Source organism: Nanorana parkeri, unplaced genomic scaffold, assembly GCF_000935625.1.
Source record: "Nanorana parkeri isolate BGI_ZX_2015 unplaced genomic scaffold, ASM93562v1 scaffold3, whole genome shotgun sequence".
NCBI classification, from domain to species: Eukaryota; Metazoa; Chordata; class Amphibia; order Anura; family Dicroglossidae; genus Nanorana; species Nanorana parkeri.
In genome coordinates, this window is record NW_017306271.1 from 5,534,759 (window position 1) to 5,550,344 (window position 15,586).

Here is a 15,586-nt window from a genome sequence, read left to right on the forward strand (position 1 = left end):
TGAAATACAATTTTAGTGTGGAACAATTTTAGAATGTGGTGTGTTTGATTCCTATCTATCTCTGAGCAGAATACAGTATTCTGCTCAGAGATACTTTGTGTCACTTTGTAACATACAGCCGGCTAGCAGTTTACAAAACACATTGAGCTGCTGCCGGCTCTGTGACTGTCACTGCTCAACGTTCACAGCAATCAGCTCTCGCTGTGATCACATCTAGGTCAAAATTGCTGATTTGGAAAAAAATTCTCCAATTCAGCTCACTTTCCAGTTCAGCTATGTTGTCCTATATTATTCACTTCTCCTGCCTTCTCCAAACACTTCACTCTTTAGTGAATAGAACTGTATGTCTGTGACAGTGATACTGTAATGAAGCCAGAGGGCTGTGTTTTAAAGGGCAATGTCAGTGCTGCGTCTGGCAGTTTTTAACAGTTTTCTCTGCATGTGCTCCTAATGCACACAGATGAATGGACACTTTTCTTTCCTGTTTGCAAATACTATAAGGAGCACATACATACAGAGCACATAATTTATCATTATTGTGAAATGTTGCATGCATCCTATTTTTTTCTCTGGTTAACAATAATGCTTGTCTGATAACATTTCAGCAGTCTGCACTGCCAAAAAATTGACAGCATCTGTTACATTTTGAATCCTAAAGGCAATCAGTTCAAGTACTTAAACTGTCATAAACATCCTGAGAATAGTGCATGTTTTCCAGCACTCTTAATGGCAACCTTTCTCAACCAGGGATCTATGGAACCCTAGGGTTCCTCCAGAGGTTGCTGGGGGTTCCAATTTCTGCCTCTCATATAAGTAACCACTGACTCCAATGATCTTTTAAGCTTTCGGTAAGGGGAGCATTCTTCCTATTGAGCACTAGTCTAATGGGGCCCCTCTCGTAATGACCACCAATATAAGGAGGCTCTTCTTCACTGACCACTAATGAAAGAAGACACTTTACTGACTACCAATATGAGGAAACAATCTTCACTGTCTGCGGGTTTTTCTTGCTATTATTACATATCACTATTATTATGTCATTCATAATTTAATTATTATTACTGAAAATCATTAGTAGGGGTTCATTGAGATCTGAAAGTTATTTGAGGTGTTACTCCTTTGTAAAAAAGGTAGTGAAAGGCTACTTTGCAGGTTCATAGGTGAAATAATTAGTATGTTACTTTGAAATCATTACCAATTAATATACTTGTGCCCCTAGAAATTCCCCAAAATCTGACTTGATAGTGGCAATTATGGAAAGTACAAGAAACACTGGGGCTGATTTAAAACATTAGAGCATAAAAACTAGGTCAAAAGAGGAATGGCGACCAAGGGCCACCAACTTGATTTTTCTTTTATTTTCTGGCAATGATCAATTGGTTGTTGTGGGAAACAACTTGCCTTTTGTTCTTTCTTCCTTACAGCCTTCATAAAGCCACCCGCATATGCAGTCCACAATCTAACCTGTCAGGTTTTTAATGCCCTTTGGTTACCCATCAGGGATCCCCCCCCCCCATTTGTCCTGGTGACTGTTATCACCGAAAGTGAAATCTTGGGTTGTCACAGAACAGAACTAGATGGGAAATCTTCCAATGACACTAGTTCTGGTGACCCTGCTGGCCACCAGGGAATTCCCTTACTTTGGATGGATTTACCCTCACTTCCTGTTGTGGCTATTGGACAAGAAGTGAAGTGAAATCTACCTAATGGGACACAGATGGCAGAAAACCTTCCCTTACTCTATCCGCAATGAAAACAACATTTTGGTTTCAGTTCTACTTTAATGTACAGGTGTGGGTATCAGAGTAGGGAGTGGGAATTTGTACCGGCTCTTTAGTTGTGGTACAACAGTGGTCAGGAGAAGTTTTCTAATCTGCTTGATGGACTGTTTCTTCCAGCCATGTCAGGGTCTCCCACAGACATGAGATCATTGCCCAGACTGAGGAAAATAAAAACAGAATGTTCTCTACCTTTTCCATCCAATACAGTCCCTTGGAACACTGGAGCACAACCAAACTCGCATCAGCTTTCTGAATCCAAATGATAGAAAAGGTGTGCACATGGATCCAATATATATTCTTCTTTATTTCATCTAGGCATGATAAACATGAAATGCATTTCAACCTAAGTGGTGCCATGTTGTCATACTTGGTTTTTATGCCTCGATTGAATAAAGAAGAATTTATATTGGATCCGTGGCTGTGTGCAGACCTAGAGTGGCTCACTTCTACCTTTAGGACTCCTGCTCAAATACATATTTATATGTTTCCCTTCTCCTTTTTAAGGTAACTGTCCCCTAAGCTGGCCATACATCTATTGTTTTGTCTTATTAAAGCACCTGTTTAAGAGAGTGGATTAAGGGATCCCCCCCATGACACTATTGTTTTCTGACAATGGTGGGGATGCTGCCAGAATACCCAAACAGTGACTGCAGCTGATGTCATTGAATTTCGGGCTTTTGTCGAACAGAGGGGTGTCAGGGGGCCACACATTGCTCAAAATGTCATCAAGACGCAGACAAAATTTGAGCAGTGTATGTCCAGCTTTACATCTGCCAGCCAAATCTCAGGCTAGGTCATTAGTACAACAACTTTCTTTAGGTCTGAATAGTTCATTCCATCCAGTGTATGAAAAACATGTTTCAAAAAGGGGCTTTTGAATGCTGGAGGGAATAAAAGAAACGGTGCTATTATGTCTGCAGAATGTGAATATTCTCCAAGATAAAAAATCTTTTACCTGCAGGTACAGAATCATTGGTACCATGTAACCAAATGGCATTGTGTAAGGCTGATAGCATCTCATCACCTTGAGGAATTTCTGCTGCCTCTAATACCATCCGTGGTGCTAAACTCTGAAACTGTTTACAAGGTCTCGTCAGTAATCTTATATTTGTACAATCTAAGAGAATATCACATTTAGCAGCAGTTAGTAGCGAAAGTGGAATCTATTTTAGTTACCTACTGATGACAGTCACAGCCCAGGCACATGCATTTGATCACACCAAAAAGTAAGAATGTTTCTACCTCAAAATGCAACAGAAAAAAAACCTAAGCCCACTATAGATATAGCAAAAATGTGAGAAAACTTTAACTAACCTATATAGGCACTCAGTACTGGAGTTGTATGGAATATTGTAGAAAAGGCATCCCTTTCACCGTGCAAGTTCAGTAAAATAGGATTTAAGGTGGACCTTGCACTATCAAGCATGTACAATTCCCCTAGAATGGCCTGTGAACAGATGCAGGCAGGGCTAGCTGTCATTGTTTTGTATATAGTACAATGACAGCTGTAGTCTCACAGACGTATCATGTAAAGGGGGCCCTGCAGGAATCGGCCGCAATTTGAACTGTGTATGGACAACTTTAGTCTACCCAGAAGGATTCATTTATGTATAGTCAACCAGGGTTAAATCCCCCAAGTACTGCTGTTTGTGACCCCAGGAGGAGGTCACTGCTCTCCACATGGAATATGTTAAGAATGCCCTCCAATGAGAAGAACTAGGAAAAAGGTTTAGCTAACAGCAGAGTCAGTGGTGGACTTAAGGAACAAAGGGCCCGGGGGCAAGGGGGGGTGGGGGAGGGGGGCAGGAGTGGATCATGCTGGCCCCCCACCCGGGGGTCTCTGCACCAGAAGAGCTTACACTCCCCCCACAGTCTCACACTATTATTATTATTACACATTTATATAGCTGACATATAACACAGTGCTGTACAGAGAACACTGATCCGGTTACATCAGTCTTTGTACAGAGGAGCTTGCACTCTAATGTTGCAGTATCGCACTGGACTTTGGACTTATAACGCACTGGACTCTGGGCTTAGCAACGCCCTGGACTCTGGGCTTAGCAACGCCCTGGACTCTGGGCTTAGCAACGCCCTGGACTCTGGGCTTAGCAACGCCCTGGACTCTGGGCTTAGCAACGCCCTGGACTCTGGGCTTAGCAACGCCCTGGACCCTGGGCTTAGCAACGCCCTGTACACTGGGCTTAGCAACGCCCTGGACACTGGGCTTAGCAACGCTTAGCAACGCACTGGACTCTGGGCTTAGCAACGCACTGGACTCTGGGCTTAACAACGCACTGGACTCTGGGCTTAACAACGCACTGGACTCTGGGCTTAACAACGCACTGGACTCTGGGCTTAACAACGCCAAGTGGGGACTCAGGACTTACCTGAGACCGCACAGAGCACACGAGAGTGACCCTGCAGAGCCCGCAACAGATCCTGCACAGCCTGAGACTCTCTATGGTGGGCTCTGCAGGGTCTCAGGTGTGCTGGTCGCCAAGGTCTTTTCCTGCACCTCCTCCCAACTCCTGTTACCTGCTGCTGCTGGGGACTGGCCTCCTCCACCCCCTCCTCTGTCACATCTGCCATGCCCCCCCTGGTACAACTGATACTCATGTAAGGGGCCCCTCAGACTGCCCAGATCCCTCACATGGGTATTGGCTGTACCCCCCCCCCAATGGCGATACATTGTAATGTTCCTATCATAATCCATGTTTCTAATTAAATTAAATAACCGCAAACTGTGTGCAGTTACCCCTGTACCCATCCCACCTACCCCCCTGGACTCAGTGACTCACCCGGTCCAGTCCACTCTGAAGTGCCGCCAGAGATGACAACTTCCCAGTCAGATGGTGTGTAGGGCGCAGGGCATGTGACACATGCACTTGTCCTCTCCCGCCTCCTGTTACTAGGGACGTAGCTGGAGTCGGAGCGAGGATTCACATGACCCCACCCCCTTGCTGAGAAGCCCGTCGGCAGTGCAGGGTCCCTGGGGCCCCAAGATACCTAACCACGAGGATAGAGGACAACAGTAAAGACTTAGCAGGGGTCCAAACCTATTCAACTCCGTAGGAAATTTAAATACGTGTATTGGGTAGAGATCCACTACTGTTGGCTAACTGTTGCGAATTTCTCCCATTTTTTTGATAGTCCCACTTATTAGCAGGGTAATTTTCTTCTATAAAACAGCTTTACCAGGTGTGTCTGCATGTATGAGTGTGTTAGCAAGTCTACTGACAATAAACTCACTATGCACATTACAATCTATGTACAATTCCTTTCAGAATGTACAAAACTACATAATATGAGAACCTACTTAAACTATATAATAAACGTATATCTAATCAGGTAGGTCCTTAAACTACATACTTGATGGGGGATCAAAGGAAAAGGATAGTGTACAGTTTGATTAAAGGCAACAGTGCTGTGAAATAAATGAATAAATCATCATTCTACATACTATCTTACCTTCAGCAACACAGTCATGATCTCCTCTTTGGACAGAAGATTCCAGAAAGGTACCAAGTCTTGTGCTATATCGGATGTCCAATTTAATGGGTTTCTGCAGAGAACACCAGCAGACAGCTGATACAGGGAGACAGACATTTCTGTATATGCTGAAATTAACTAACAAGCCAAGAAGAAGTTCACATACCCATAGTACTGCAGGATGCGGTGTTTAATTTCTTGGTTTTGCTCATGGCTAAGGTCAGAACAGGCCTTCAACTGACTTATTGCTGATGCAATTACATTGTGGATGACATTCCGTATGATACTCGGGGACAAGTGACAGATGAGGCTCCCAAGCATATCTAGCTGATACACATCCACTATAGAACCATTCTGAAAGACAGAAGGATTCCTAATTTATGCCTTTCTGCACTGCTAACCTTCTGACAACATTAGGGTAAGATTAGACTCAGTCATTTATCCTGTATAGTATTCGTGGCTCATTTATGTGGGTGGACAATTACATGTGGGTGGACAATGACATACAAAACATATTTTAAGTTTATGGAATAAAGTCACCAAAAATTATACTGTCATACATCTATCAAAAATATTTAGAATTATACAAGCATTGGGTTCTCTAGGCTCCCCATGGATTTCTTACCAGGCATCGATTCACCTTGTTAATTACAAACTGCTTCTTATTTTCATTTAACAGCAAATGGTTAAGGTCTATCTTTCTCAGGCTAATAATCAGCTTTTTGCAGACAAGAGGGTAAGAGGCAAAGTATTCAGTCCTGAAAAAAAGAAAATAAAGAGATAGATGGTAGGTTCATTATTTTGCACCCAAAGATGCCCTGCATGTGGCTGCATGTATGGATGACTGTACTTAGGACTTTGTACTATTAGGGCCAGTGCACACCTAGGCGACACCCCACCGCGTGGCAATTGTGCAGGATTCCGTACGGATTGCCGTGCGGTCAGGAGTCGCCCAGGTGTGAACCGATCGCGTTGTGGGTGCCATTTTTTTTACAATGGCACCCCAGTCGCGCCGGGCAGATCGCACGGTTTCCCGCCGCGATTTCGCCTGTGCTTCTAAACATGGCTAAAACAGCCGCGCGTTGTGTATCGCAGAAAAAAGGTACACAATTGTACGCGGTGGGGTGTCGCCTAGGTGTGCACTGACCCTAAGACCCCATTCACACTGAGCAATTTGTAGCGCAATCTCCGCTCAAAAATCGCTTAAATATCGCTCAAAAATCGCTCAATGTAGCTTGTCCAATGGATTTCACAGGAGCTGTTCACATCTCACAGCTCAATGTCGCCTGTAGCTTGTAGCTCAAGCTTGTCGCTCGAGCATGACCCATTTTCCTGCGATTTGCCCCAACAGGCTTTGATAGACTGCCAAAAGAAGCGCTGCGAAGCGCGACAAAATGTGCACTGTAGCTCAATGTAGCTCAATGTCGCTCAGCTTAAATCAGCACTTTTTTTGATGTAGCTCAGTGTGAATGGGGTCTAAGGTTGCAGTGAATTTTATAAGTACTGTGTAAACCAAGTCAGCCAGCAGGGCCAACTCTGAATTTCTGACAGGATTACCATTTTTTTTTTTTTGCACTTATCAAACAGATATAACAAAATGCTTTCAATGGTATATTTAGGAGACCAAAAGGAGCAAATAAGAGAAATTCATTGTTGGGGTTTACAGACACTTTAAGCCTTACTGTTGAATGCAAAAACAAAAATTACATTGGCGCAGTGGTTTTCTGTGAAGATGCTTATAAACCCAAGGCCTATCTTTGACATTGCATTTCAGTCAACAGCAGTTGCCCCTTGAGCCCGCAAAAGATCCACATGCGGCACCTAGGGTTGCCATCTGTCCGGGATTCACAAGATGTCAGGCAGGCAGGGGCAACCATGGGGCCCTGGTGTTCCTGCTTGTAAACTACTGTGCAGTTTACACAGGACGTGTCTGCAGGGAGTAGAGGGGCAGCACAGCCACCGGGCAAGTAGTTTTTTTTTTTACATTTAGTCCGGCTTCGGGCAATTGAGGAACCCAGCCTTGTGGCAGCAGAGAGAGTAAATCCGGCCCTGCCTGAGATGGTTTGTTCTCTCTCTCCCCCACCCTTTTTGTCCCCCCAAACATGTTCTCATGGATGAAATTGTAACAGACAAGTTATACTTTGGCCCATTTACCAATTTCTTACCAAGTTCTTCAATGGCTGTCTCTTTCCTGGCTGTCTCTCTCCTGGCTGTCTTTCCCCGCTCTCTCTCCTGGCTGTCTCTCCTCTCTAGCTCCTGGCTAACTTTCATTTGTCTCTCTCCTTGCTGTTTCTCCTCACTCTCTCCCCTGACTGTCTCTCCTCGCTCATCCCCCTGGCTGTCTCTCCTTGTTCTCGCCTGTTTACAATGGCATAGTGGTTAGCGCTTCTGCCTTGCAGCACTAGGGACCCCTGGTTCAAGTACTGGCCAGTTCACTATCTGCAAGGAGTTTGCGTGCTCTCACTGTGCTTGTATGGGTTTCCTCTGGGTACCCCAGTTTCCTCCCGCACTCCAAAGACATGATGTAAGGTTAATTGGCTCCTGTCTAAATTGGCCCCCATATGTATGCGTGTGAGATAGGGACCTTAGATTGTAAGCACCTTGAGGGCGGGAACTGAGGTGAATGTGCAACTATGTATAGCGCTGTGTAAATTGTCATTGCTATATAAATACCAGTAATAAATAAATAAAATAAATATTCTCCCAAACAAAATTTTCACTTGAAGAAGGTGGCATCGTTCTTTTTACTATGCAATAGGCATTGCCCCTACATTTAATAGGCATTGCATAGTGTTACTCTGCCCCTGTCGTGTGCCGCATGGGGGGGTTGGCAGGTAGGGACGGGAGGCCAAGAAAATGTTTGCCCAGGGTCCATTCAATATTGAAGACCGCCCTGTATGTTGCGCTCCTAAATAAAAAGTCCCCGCCATTTTCCCAAATGCACCCAGTAGTGGCAGTATTATCAGCATGCACTGTTCTCTCTGTGGACTACAGAACACCTCCCCTCTAGGACAGAAGGAGCGTTACTGGCAGGATAACCAGATGAAAATACTGAAAAGGAAAATGCCTGAACTAAGAAGAAAACTAATGGATCCACCACATCTAATGGCAAACTTAGCTTTAGAAACGCTTTATAGGTTTATATTAATGTTGCACTTGTGCCACAATTGTCCAAGCAGCCCTGGCCTTATTGATGCATGCAAACTACAGTAAGTGTGCCAACATCATATGACTGGCTGAAAACTTTGTTGTGGGTTAGTCATTTGGAAACTATTGAAGTCAACATATCAGCATTAAAGTCAGGTAACTAGTCTTTCCAAAAGTAAGCCAATAAAGGCCACCTCTTTTTTTTTCTGAGCACATATCTCCTTTAACTGCAGATGTAAAAAAAAAAACCTTGTGGCCTATAACCGCACAGCGGGGTCTAAAAAAAACAGGAGATTTTCAGGTTTTATGGTAATTGTAATTTTCTGCTTTCAAGTGTGATTTTCTGCCTTTGCTTCTCATCTCTCTCTGCTGTCATTCGTTTAATAATGGTGAATTATACTGATGCAAATGAATAATTGGACAAAATGGTTCCATCATTAACAGCTCAGAATAGTATGTGTAATCAACTTAATGAAGAAAGACATCTGGCCATTTTGGGTCTTATAGGGCGATTCATATTAGATGACATAGCCCTACAATCATGGTACAGTCTCATATATGCTTGTTGATAGCCTTATCATGGATGTTCAGCTCTTCACTGCAGCATATTGCATGACCCAGGTGATGGCAATGTGATTCGTTTCTCATTGCAGCAATGATGATCAAAGAAGCAGAATGTTTTTTGCCTAGGGATGAACAAAGCGATGCTTCCTGTCTTTCCATTTGCATAAGCTGCAATGAGCCTATACAACATAATATTTCTGAAACTCTTTGAAGTTGAAAACTCACGGAAGTACAGCTAGCAGGAATGGGGGAATGTCTGCTTTGGAACCCCTCCAGTATTTCCAGGCCAGACAATGAATCTGAAAAATCAGACAAAATGTAAGCTGCAACAAACATATGCATGAAATTAAAGTACTGGCAAACAAGCTGAAGAAAGCCCTGACAAACATTTCATGTTCTCACTTTGGGCTGCTAATTTAACATTTAAGCGATAATAACTTTTGATGTGATTTTGCTTCTTTTTTATGTTAGCATTGTCACATTTTTAATATAATGCTTCATATTCAACATAGATAACCACTAGAGGGGATACTAATACTAAACAGCATCCTTGCTGAACAATTGTTGTAAGAACATGTATAATCAAACCACCTACATAGATCATTAAAATATACCTGTTATGGGAGAAGTATGAGGGTTGCCATTGCTGGTCGCCTCCTAAAAATGGAGTCGCCTGACTGTGTCTGGCTTTAATACTTTTGAGTCACAGCAGAAAAAAACATGTTTTAAACAAGGCCAGAAAAGTATCAAGATTCTCTATGCGTGTTCCAGGTTAGTGACTCAGAAAGCACTGTAGTCAAAGCATCCACCTGACTGCCAAAGAACTAACATTGTTCATAAGAGAGGTCAGCAATGGGAGCCCATAGAATTGTCTCATGACAGGTGTACTTTAATGGGCAGCTCTAGGCAGCTGTTATAGCCAGTCAGTGAACTGTTAAGCTATCCAAAAAATGTGCAGCTGAAATAAAATCAGAATATTTGTGTAACATCAGCTGCTCATGCCTGGTACCCAAATCTAACATGCAAATTGCCACTTACTGGTAATGAAGAATATGCAGGATTCTTTCAATGGCCTAATTTTTTTTCTTACTGAATCCTACCTTTATATATTCCAGACTGCATATCAGCAGATTTGGAAAGGTTGAAATAGTGCTCTCTTAGCATGAAATTTTAATTCTAAAGACAGTGCAATCCATTGACTCTAATATGAATGTTTAACTACCATCTAATGTACATATACTGTATAATTAACAGACATGTCTATCTATATAATATACATACTGTATATACAAATACATAAATATATATGTGTGTGTGTGTGTAGAAGCAGAGACACCGGCACTCCAATATAAACGTGGAAGGTCGTGGGAGCAGTACTGTAGCAAGAAAACGGGCTGCGCTCTGTGATAGAAACCTGCTTTTTATAAGTCTACTCCTATGAAAGTCATGTGAGTGTCTACTGAACCTTTGCTATGCATATAATTAATATATTATTTATATATAATACTCGAAGCTAAAATTTTTTATAAATATATACTTGCCAGCTAAAATGTTTCATTTTTAGCCGGCAGGTAGAACTCTAATCTTCTTTTCACATTTTTGCCAGACTGTCTTACTGAAATGACCTGTTTACAGAGCTCAATAGCTAAAGCTTAAAGTCACATATAAAATAAGAGTCACAGCAATGGCTTACTCCCTCCCTCCTGCTGTGTTCAGATACAGGCACATTAAACAACCTCAGATTTAAAAAAATAAGCTGTTAGAAAAATACATTTTTTATTAATAAAATATGTTAGTCTGGCAAACCCCTGTTATCTGTGATTTTAACGCCTCCTTTTGGATCTTTTATTCCTGGACAATCGGCTGCATGAATCTAATTTTATGTACAATACAATAATATTCAAATCACCAAAAGCAGACAACATGGTTTGATATCTAGTACAGTCCTAAATGTGGATGGCTTTTACTAACTCATTAGTCATTGCAGATTGTTTATTTGGACACTGATAGTGGTGGGAATGCTCGCTGTGTGAATGTAATTAGCTGTGAAAATGAAAAAAAAAATACCTGGGACAAATACCTGGGACATGTCTTAACGGGCATATACCTAAAGGGAGTGTTCTATGTGGCAAACTTCTGGAATTTATGTTGTACTTGATACACAAGTCAAAAATAAGCTGTGCTCATATATCTAGGTCACTTGTGGAGTCCCACCATTTTGACAATGTGTCATATTGAATTGTTGAAACGTCCCAAATGCTGTAGCACTCCTTACCGGAAATCCCAGAAAAGTTAAATGGGTGCTCGAAATGACAGCGGATGGCGCCGCACACAGTAACAACTTTGAATGTAGATGTCACCAGCACACCAGCTGATGAGCCTGATGAAGGGGACTGTGTGGCCCCGAAAGCGCTTGAATATCAGAGTGACATTTCATTAAATGGATTTTCACTGATCCATGTTTTTTTTTGTCGTGCTGGTGACATCTACATTCAATATTGAATTGTTGAACATAACAGAAAATTCAACAACTATTTTGAGAAAAACAAAGGTTTACACATGGCAGCAAAACCTTCAAAAAAAAAATCAGCCAAAAGAATTTCTAAATTTCATGATCGTGGCTGATGGTTGCAGTGCGCTCACTGCTAATATACAGTGTATCAGATGTAGCTATTTGGTAAATAGCTCATATTCAGAGGATATTGGGTTACCAGGAATCAGCAATATAAATAGTAATGCAATTATTTATATAATATATGTAGGCATAAACCATGTCACCTGAAATGGAGAAAGTAAAAGTAGGTTCTTCTCAATGAGCTTGAGGTGGCTGGAATCAATAATGTTGTCTATCTGCTCACAGGTAATACCTTTCACCAACTGTCCTGTACTAGAAAAAAAAGAGTTAGGTAGACTCTCTACCGAAGGCTGTTAAGAGGGAGAAGAGTGTAGGGGAAGGGACAGCAGGAGAAGAGGTGAGGGGACATAAAGGGAGATGAGAGTAGGGTAAGGGAAGAAAAAAAGAGTGGAAAAAGGGAAAATAGGGTAAGGGAGGGAGGGTAGTAGAGCAAAGGAGAGGGGAGGAGGGAAAAGGAGGGGGAGAGGAGTGGAAAATGGAATAGGGGAGGGAAAAGCAGGAAAGGTGAAGGGAAGAGGAGGGCGAGGAGGATGGGAGAGTAGCCTGAAGAAGACTCTAGCAAAATTGCTGCCCTAAGCAAGCAAGGAGGCTTTGTTGTCTGAGAAATTGAAGCAAAGAATGCTAGTCAGTTTATGTGTGCTGCTGTTCCAGACTTGCTACACGATTATTGGTACAATTAACTCTTGGAAATACTGCAATGCTGAATTGTGTACCACATTACCTCAGTAGATTCTCCAGTGTTGTTTTATTAAACATCAACTCAAACAGAAATAGAGCCTGGAAGACAAAAATCAATAATGTTAAATAACTTGACCCGGTCTGAGGGTAGTAGATGGGATAACATTATCTACATACACAACCTTGTCTAGGAGATCTGAAAATCCAGCTTCCATTATACCGTCTACTCACTGTAAGGCTCCATTCACATATAGTGTTTGCGTTTCCCACACGGTTTTCCGTGCAGAAGACCGCACGGCACGAAAATACTAAAATCTTCACAACTGCAAATATATTACTATAGCCGCGAACGTGTGGAATCCTCCCATGGGATCGTGCTTGGACTATTTTGCGGTCCCCGTGGTTTTGTACTGCGCGGCCCCGGCAATAGTCTGAACAATGCACATTATTAGCATGCATTGTTTTTATATTTAGTGCAGTTCCGCGCGTATTTGTACAGCCGAATATGCGCCCAGCAGGGAGGAGAGAAATCACAGATGCACCACTATATGGGCAAACAATTGCACTTTCAGCATTTTGCCAAAAGTGCCATTTTTGTCCGATATGTTTCGGCCGCCAATATATATCGGTGCATCCCTAATTTTGGTAAATCTCAGTCCCGATTTGGGTAACTGTTTTATGGGCTTAAATAGGAGTAACCCCAATAGAATGGTATAAATTCTTCTGGTGCTCAATAGGGATGGGCTACACGTTCGAGTCGAACCTATGTTCGACTCGAACATAGCATGTTCTAACGTTCGCCGAACGCCGAACATTATGGGATGTCCCACAATGCACTGCGCCGTCCGAAACGGTAATTGGCTACAGTCTTGCACAGTACAAATATAGAGCCATGATTGGGCAAAGTCACGATGAACTCAAAGTACACACTGTGTGGGGAACCTTCGACTGACAGCAGCTCCCCTTCACTTGTACATTCTCCCATAGAGGCTCTTTGATAGCATAGTACCAACTTCTGTCATGCTTGGTAAATGTTTTGCAGAGCAAATCTCCCAGTATTACGGCATTACAACACATTACCAACATAAGACACTGCAGTGATCTCTTCTCCTAAGCTGCACCTGAAATATGAAAAAGCCCAGCAGGATCATGAGACCTGATTTTAGATGATTTTATGGTACCGTCACAATTTATTATTTTGAGTAAGCATTTGAACGCACGCACTGAGAATTTATCTGCTGAACAATGTCTTTATCCTGGTCCATTGACTTTGGTTTGAATATAAACATTGTGTTCAAATAAAAAAAATATTTTGCTTCCATTTAGCAGCAACTTACTGACTAATGTGATTTAGCTTTGCATGTGAGGTCATGTATGTACGATAAGATTTGCTGCATGCCATAAAAATGGCTCTTTTGACCCAAAAGAAAAGTGGAACATTTATGAAGTGCATAGTGGTATATCTGTAAAAAATGAAGTTAAGGCAACTGGACTTGCTATATTTTTCTTGAAGATGTTTCACTGGTCATCCAACCAGCTTTCTCAAATTGAATTGAGAAAGCTGTTTGGATGACCAGTGAAACGTCTTCAAGAAAAATACAGCAAGTCCAGTTGCCTTGACTTATTTTTTTTACAGATATACCATGACCTGGATGAATGAGAACCTTCACAGACATATGCATAGTGTTATGATCAGGGCCAGATTTCCCACAAGGCCAACCGAGGCCCGGCCTCGGGGCAGCAGGGAGTAGAGGGGCAGCAGGGGTGTGGAATTCCTATCTCCCGTTTCCTCAAGACATGCAGTTCCAGGCGCCGGCGGGTACTTTTTTTTCTACATTTAGCCCTGCTTTGGGTAAGCAGGGCTAAATGTACAGAGGGGAGGCCGCCGCTTGTTTTGTACAAGTGATCTTGGTGAGATCACTTGTATGCATCCTTCATACAGGGGGGCTCATTGAGGAACCTGGCATTGGGGCAGCAGAGAGAGTAAATCCGGCCCTGGGTATGATCCATTATTATGGCAGATTATGTTTACCTTTCCTTTATATTTATAAACTATTTCTTAAACACAAACCTAGCAGAAGGTCCTTGTTCTATAATCACAAAGGTTACCTAATTTACCCTAATCTGATTTATCTGAAATTTGCTGCAGTCACAGCAAGCAGGACCGTAAGAGTGTATAAAACTTTTTTGACCTCTGTATTTTGCATGACTACTCACATTCAAACTTTCAAGGAAGGATTGAATCTGAGGGGAGACTGAGAAAAATCTTACTAATTAATTTTTAATATCATGCCTTCTGTATTTGTAAGGCAGCAAGTAGGGTATTCAAGCATCACCAGCAGATATGTTCCAGGATCACCAGATCACACACAAAAAGCAAAAAGGTAGACGTGTACACTTCAATAACCTGTAGATGAAAAACTGAAGTATTGAGCTGGTAGGCTGTACTCCTTGTATCGGAATATTGATGTTCTATGAGAAGATGTATTAACAGCAATTCATATCAGTTGGTAAATAACCCCACATTATCACCCTTTCCACAACTATCAGTACATGAAATATGTACAAGAATTTGAATGAGCGAGTTATTGATGGTCTACAGGTTTTAGAATTCGGGGACCTGCATTTTCTACACCAAGAAAAGCCTACAAGATATTTGACTCTTTCTGCGAGTGTTATACAGTTAAAAAAATAGTCACTTACTTGACACAAAATCACATTTCTTATAAAACTACATTAGTGAATTCTTTTAAAGCAAAGAACAATAACTTTGCCCTTCAAGAGATGTTTTATCTTAAGTACCTGGGGAGCTGAAGGCTGTCAAAACCTCTATGACTCCAAACCCAGCTTGAAGAAATGCTGATTGCTGAAGGGCATTTAGGTTAAACACATAATTACCTGACTTGTTCTCATCTCTTTCTCCTTTAGGACTGCAACATCCAAATCCCTTTCTGTGGATAGTTGTGAGAGAGACACGTCTTTAAAGAATGTTCCACTCATTCCTGCCAGAACTGTCTGGAACTCTCCAGAAGACATCAGCTAATTAGGAGAAAAATAGCAAGGACATATGAGCTGTGCCACCGTGATACGCCAAACACATTTCATTCTATTGTTCCTGAGAACAGTATGACTTTTTTTAGGTTGACAACTGTAGGCTATTAACATGCAGCAAAAAAAAGGAAAATCTGAAATCATGTGGATTTTTACAGCTGCTAAGAATGTAGTCTATATAAAACATCTACACTTTATAGTCAATTACTATATGAAATGTACAGTGTATAGCACTATA

The 15,586-nt window shown here is 41.9% G+C and overlaps 1 protein-coding gene across 1 annotated transcript in view; it reads right to left on the reverse strand.

The window, feature by feature from the left end:
- The window catches only part of OTOA (otoancorin), an 87,752-nt gene that overhangs the window by 13,947 nt on the left and 58,219 nt on the right, over nucleotides 1-15,586 (reverse strand). The window contains 8 exon segments of the mRNA XM_018565664.1: nucleotides 2,737-2,857; nucleotides 5,253-5,346; nucleotides 5,440-5,627; nucleotides 5,899-6,031; nucleotides 9,210-9,283; nucleotides 11,763-11,871; nucleotides 12,341-12,396; nucleotides 15,196-15,336. Coding sequence (XP_018421166.1) covers nucleotides 2,737-2,857; nucleotides 5,253-5,346; nucleotides 5,440-5,627; nucleotides 5,899-6,031; nucleotides 9,210-9,283; nucleotides 11,763-11,871; nucleotides 12,341-12,396; nucleotides 15,196-15,336 — 916 coding nt within the window.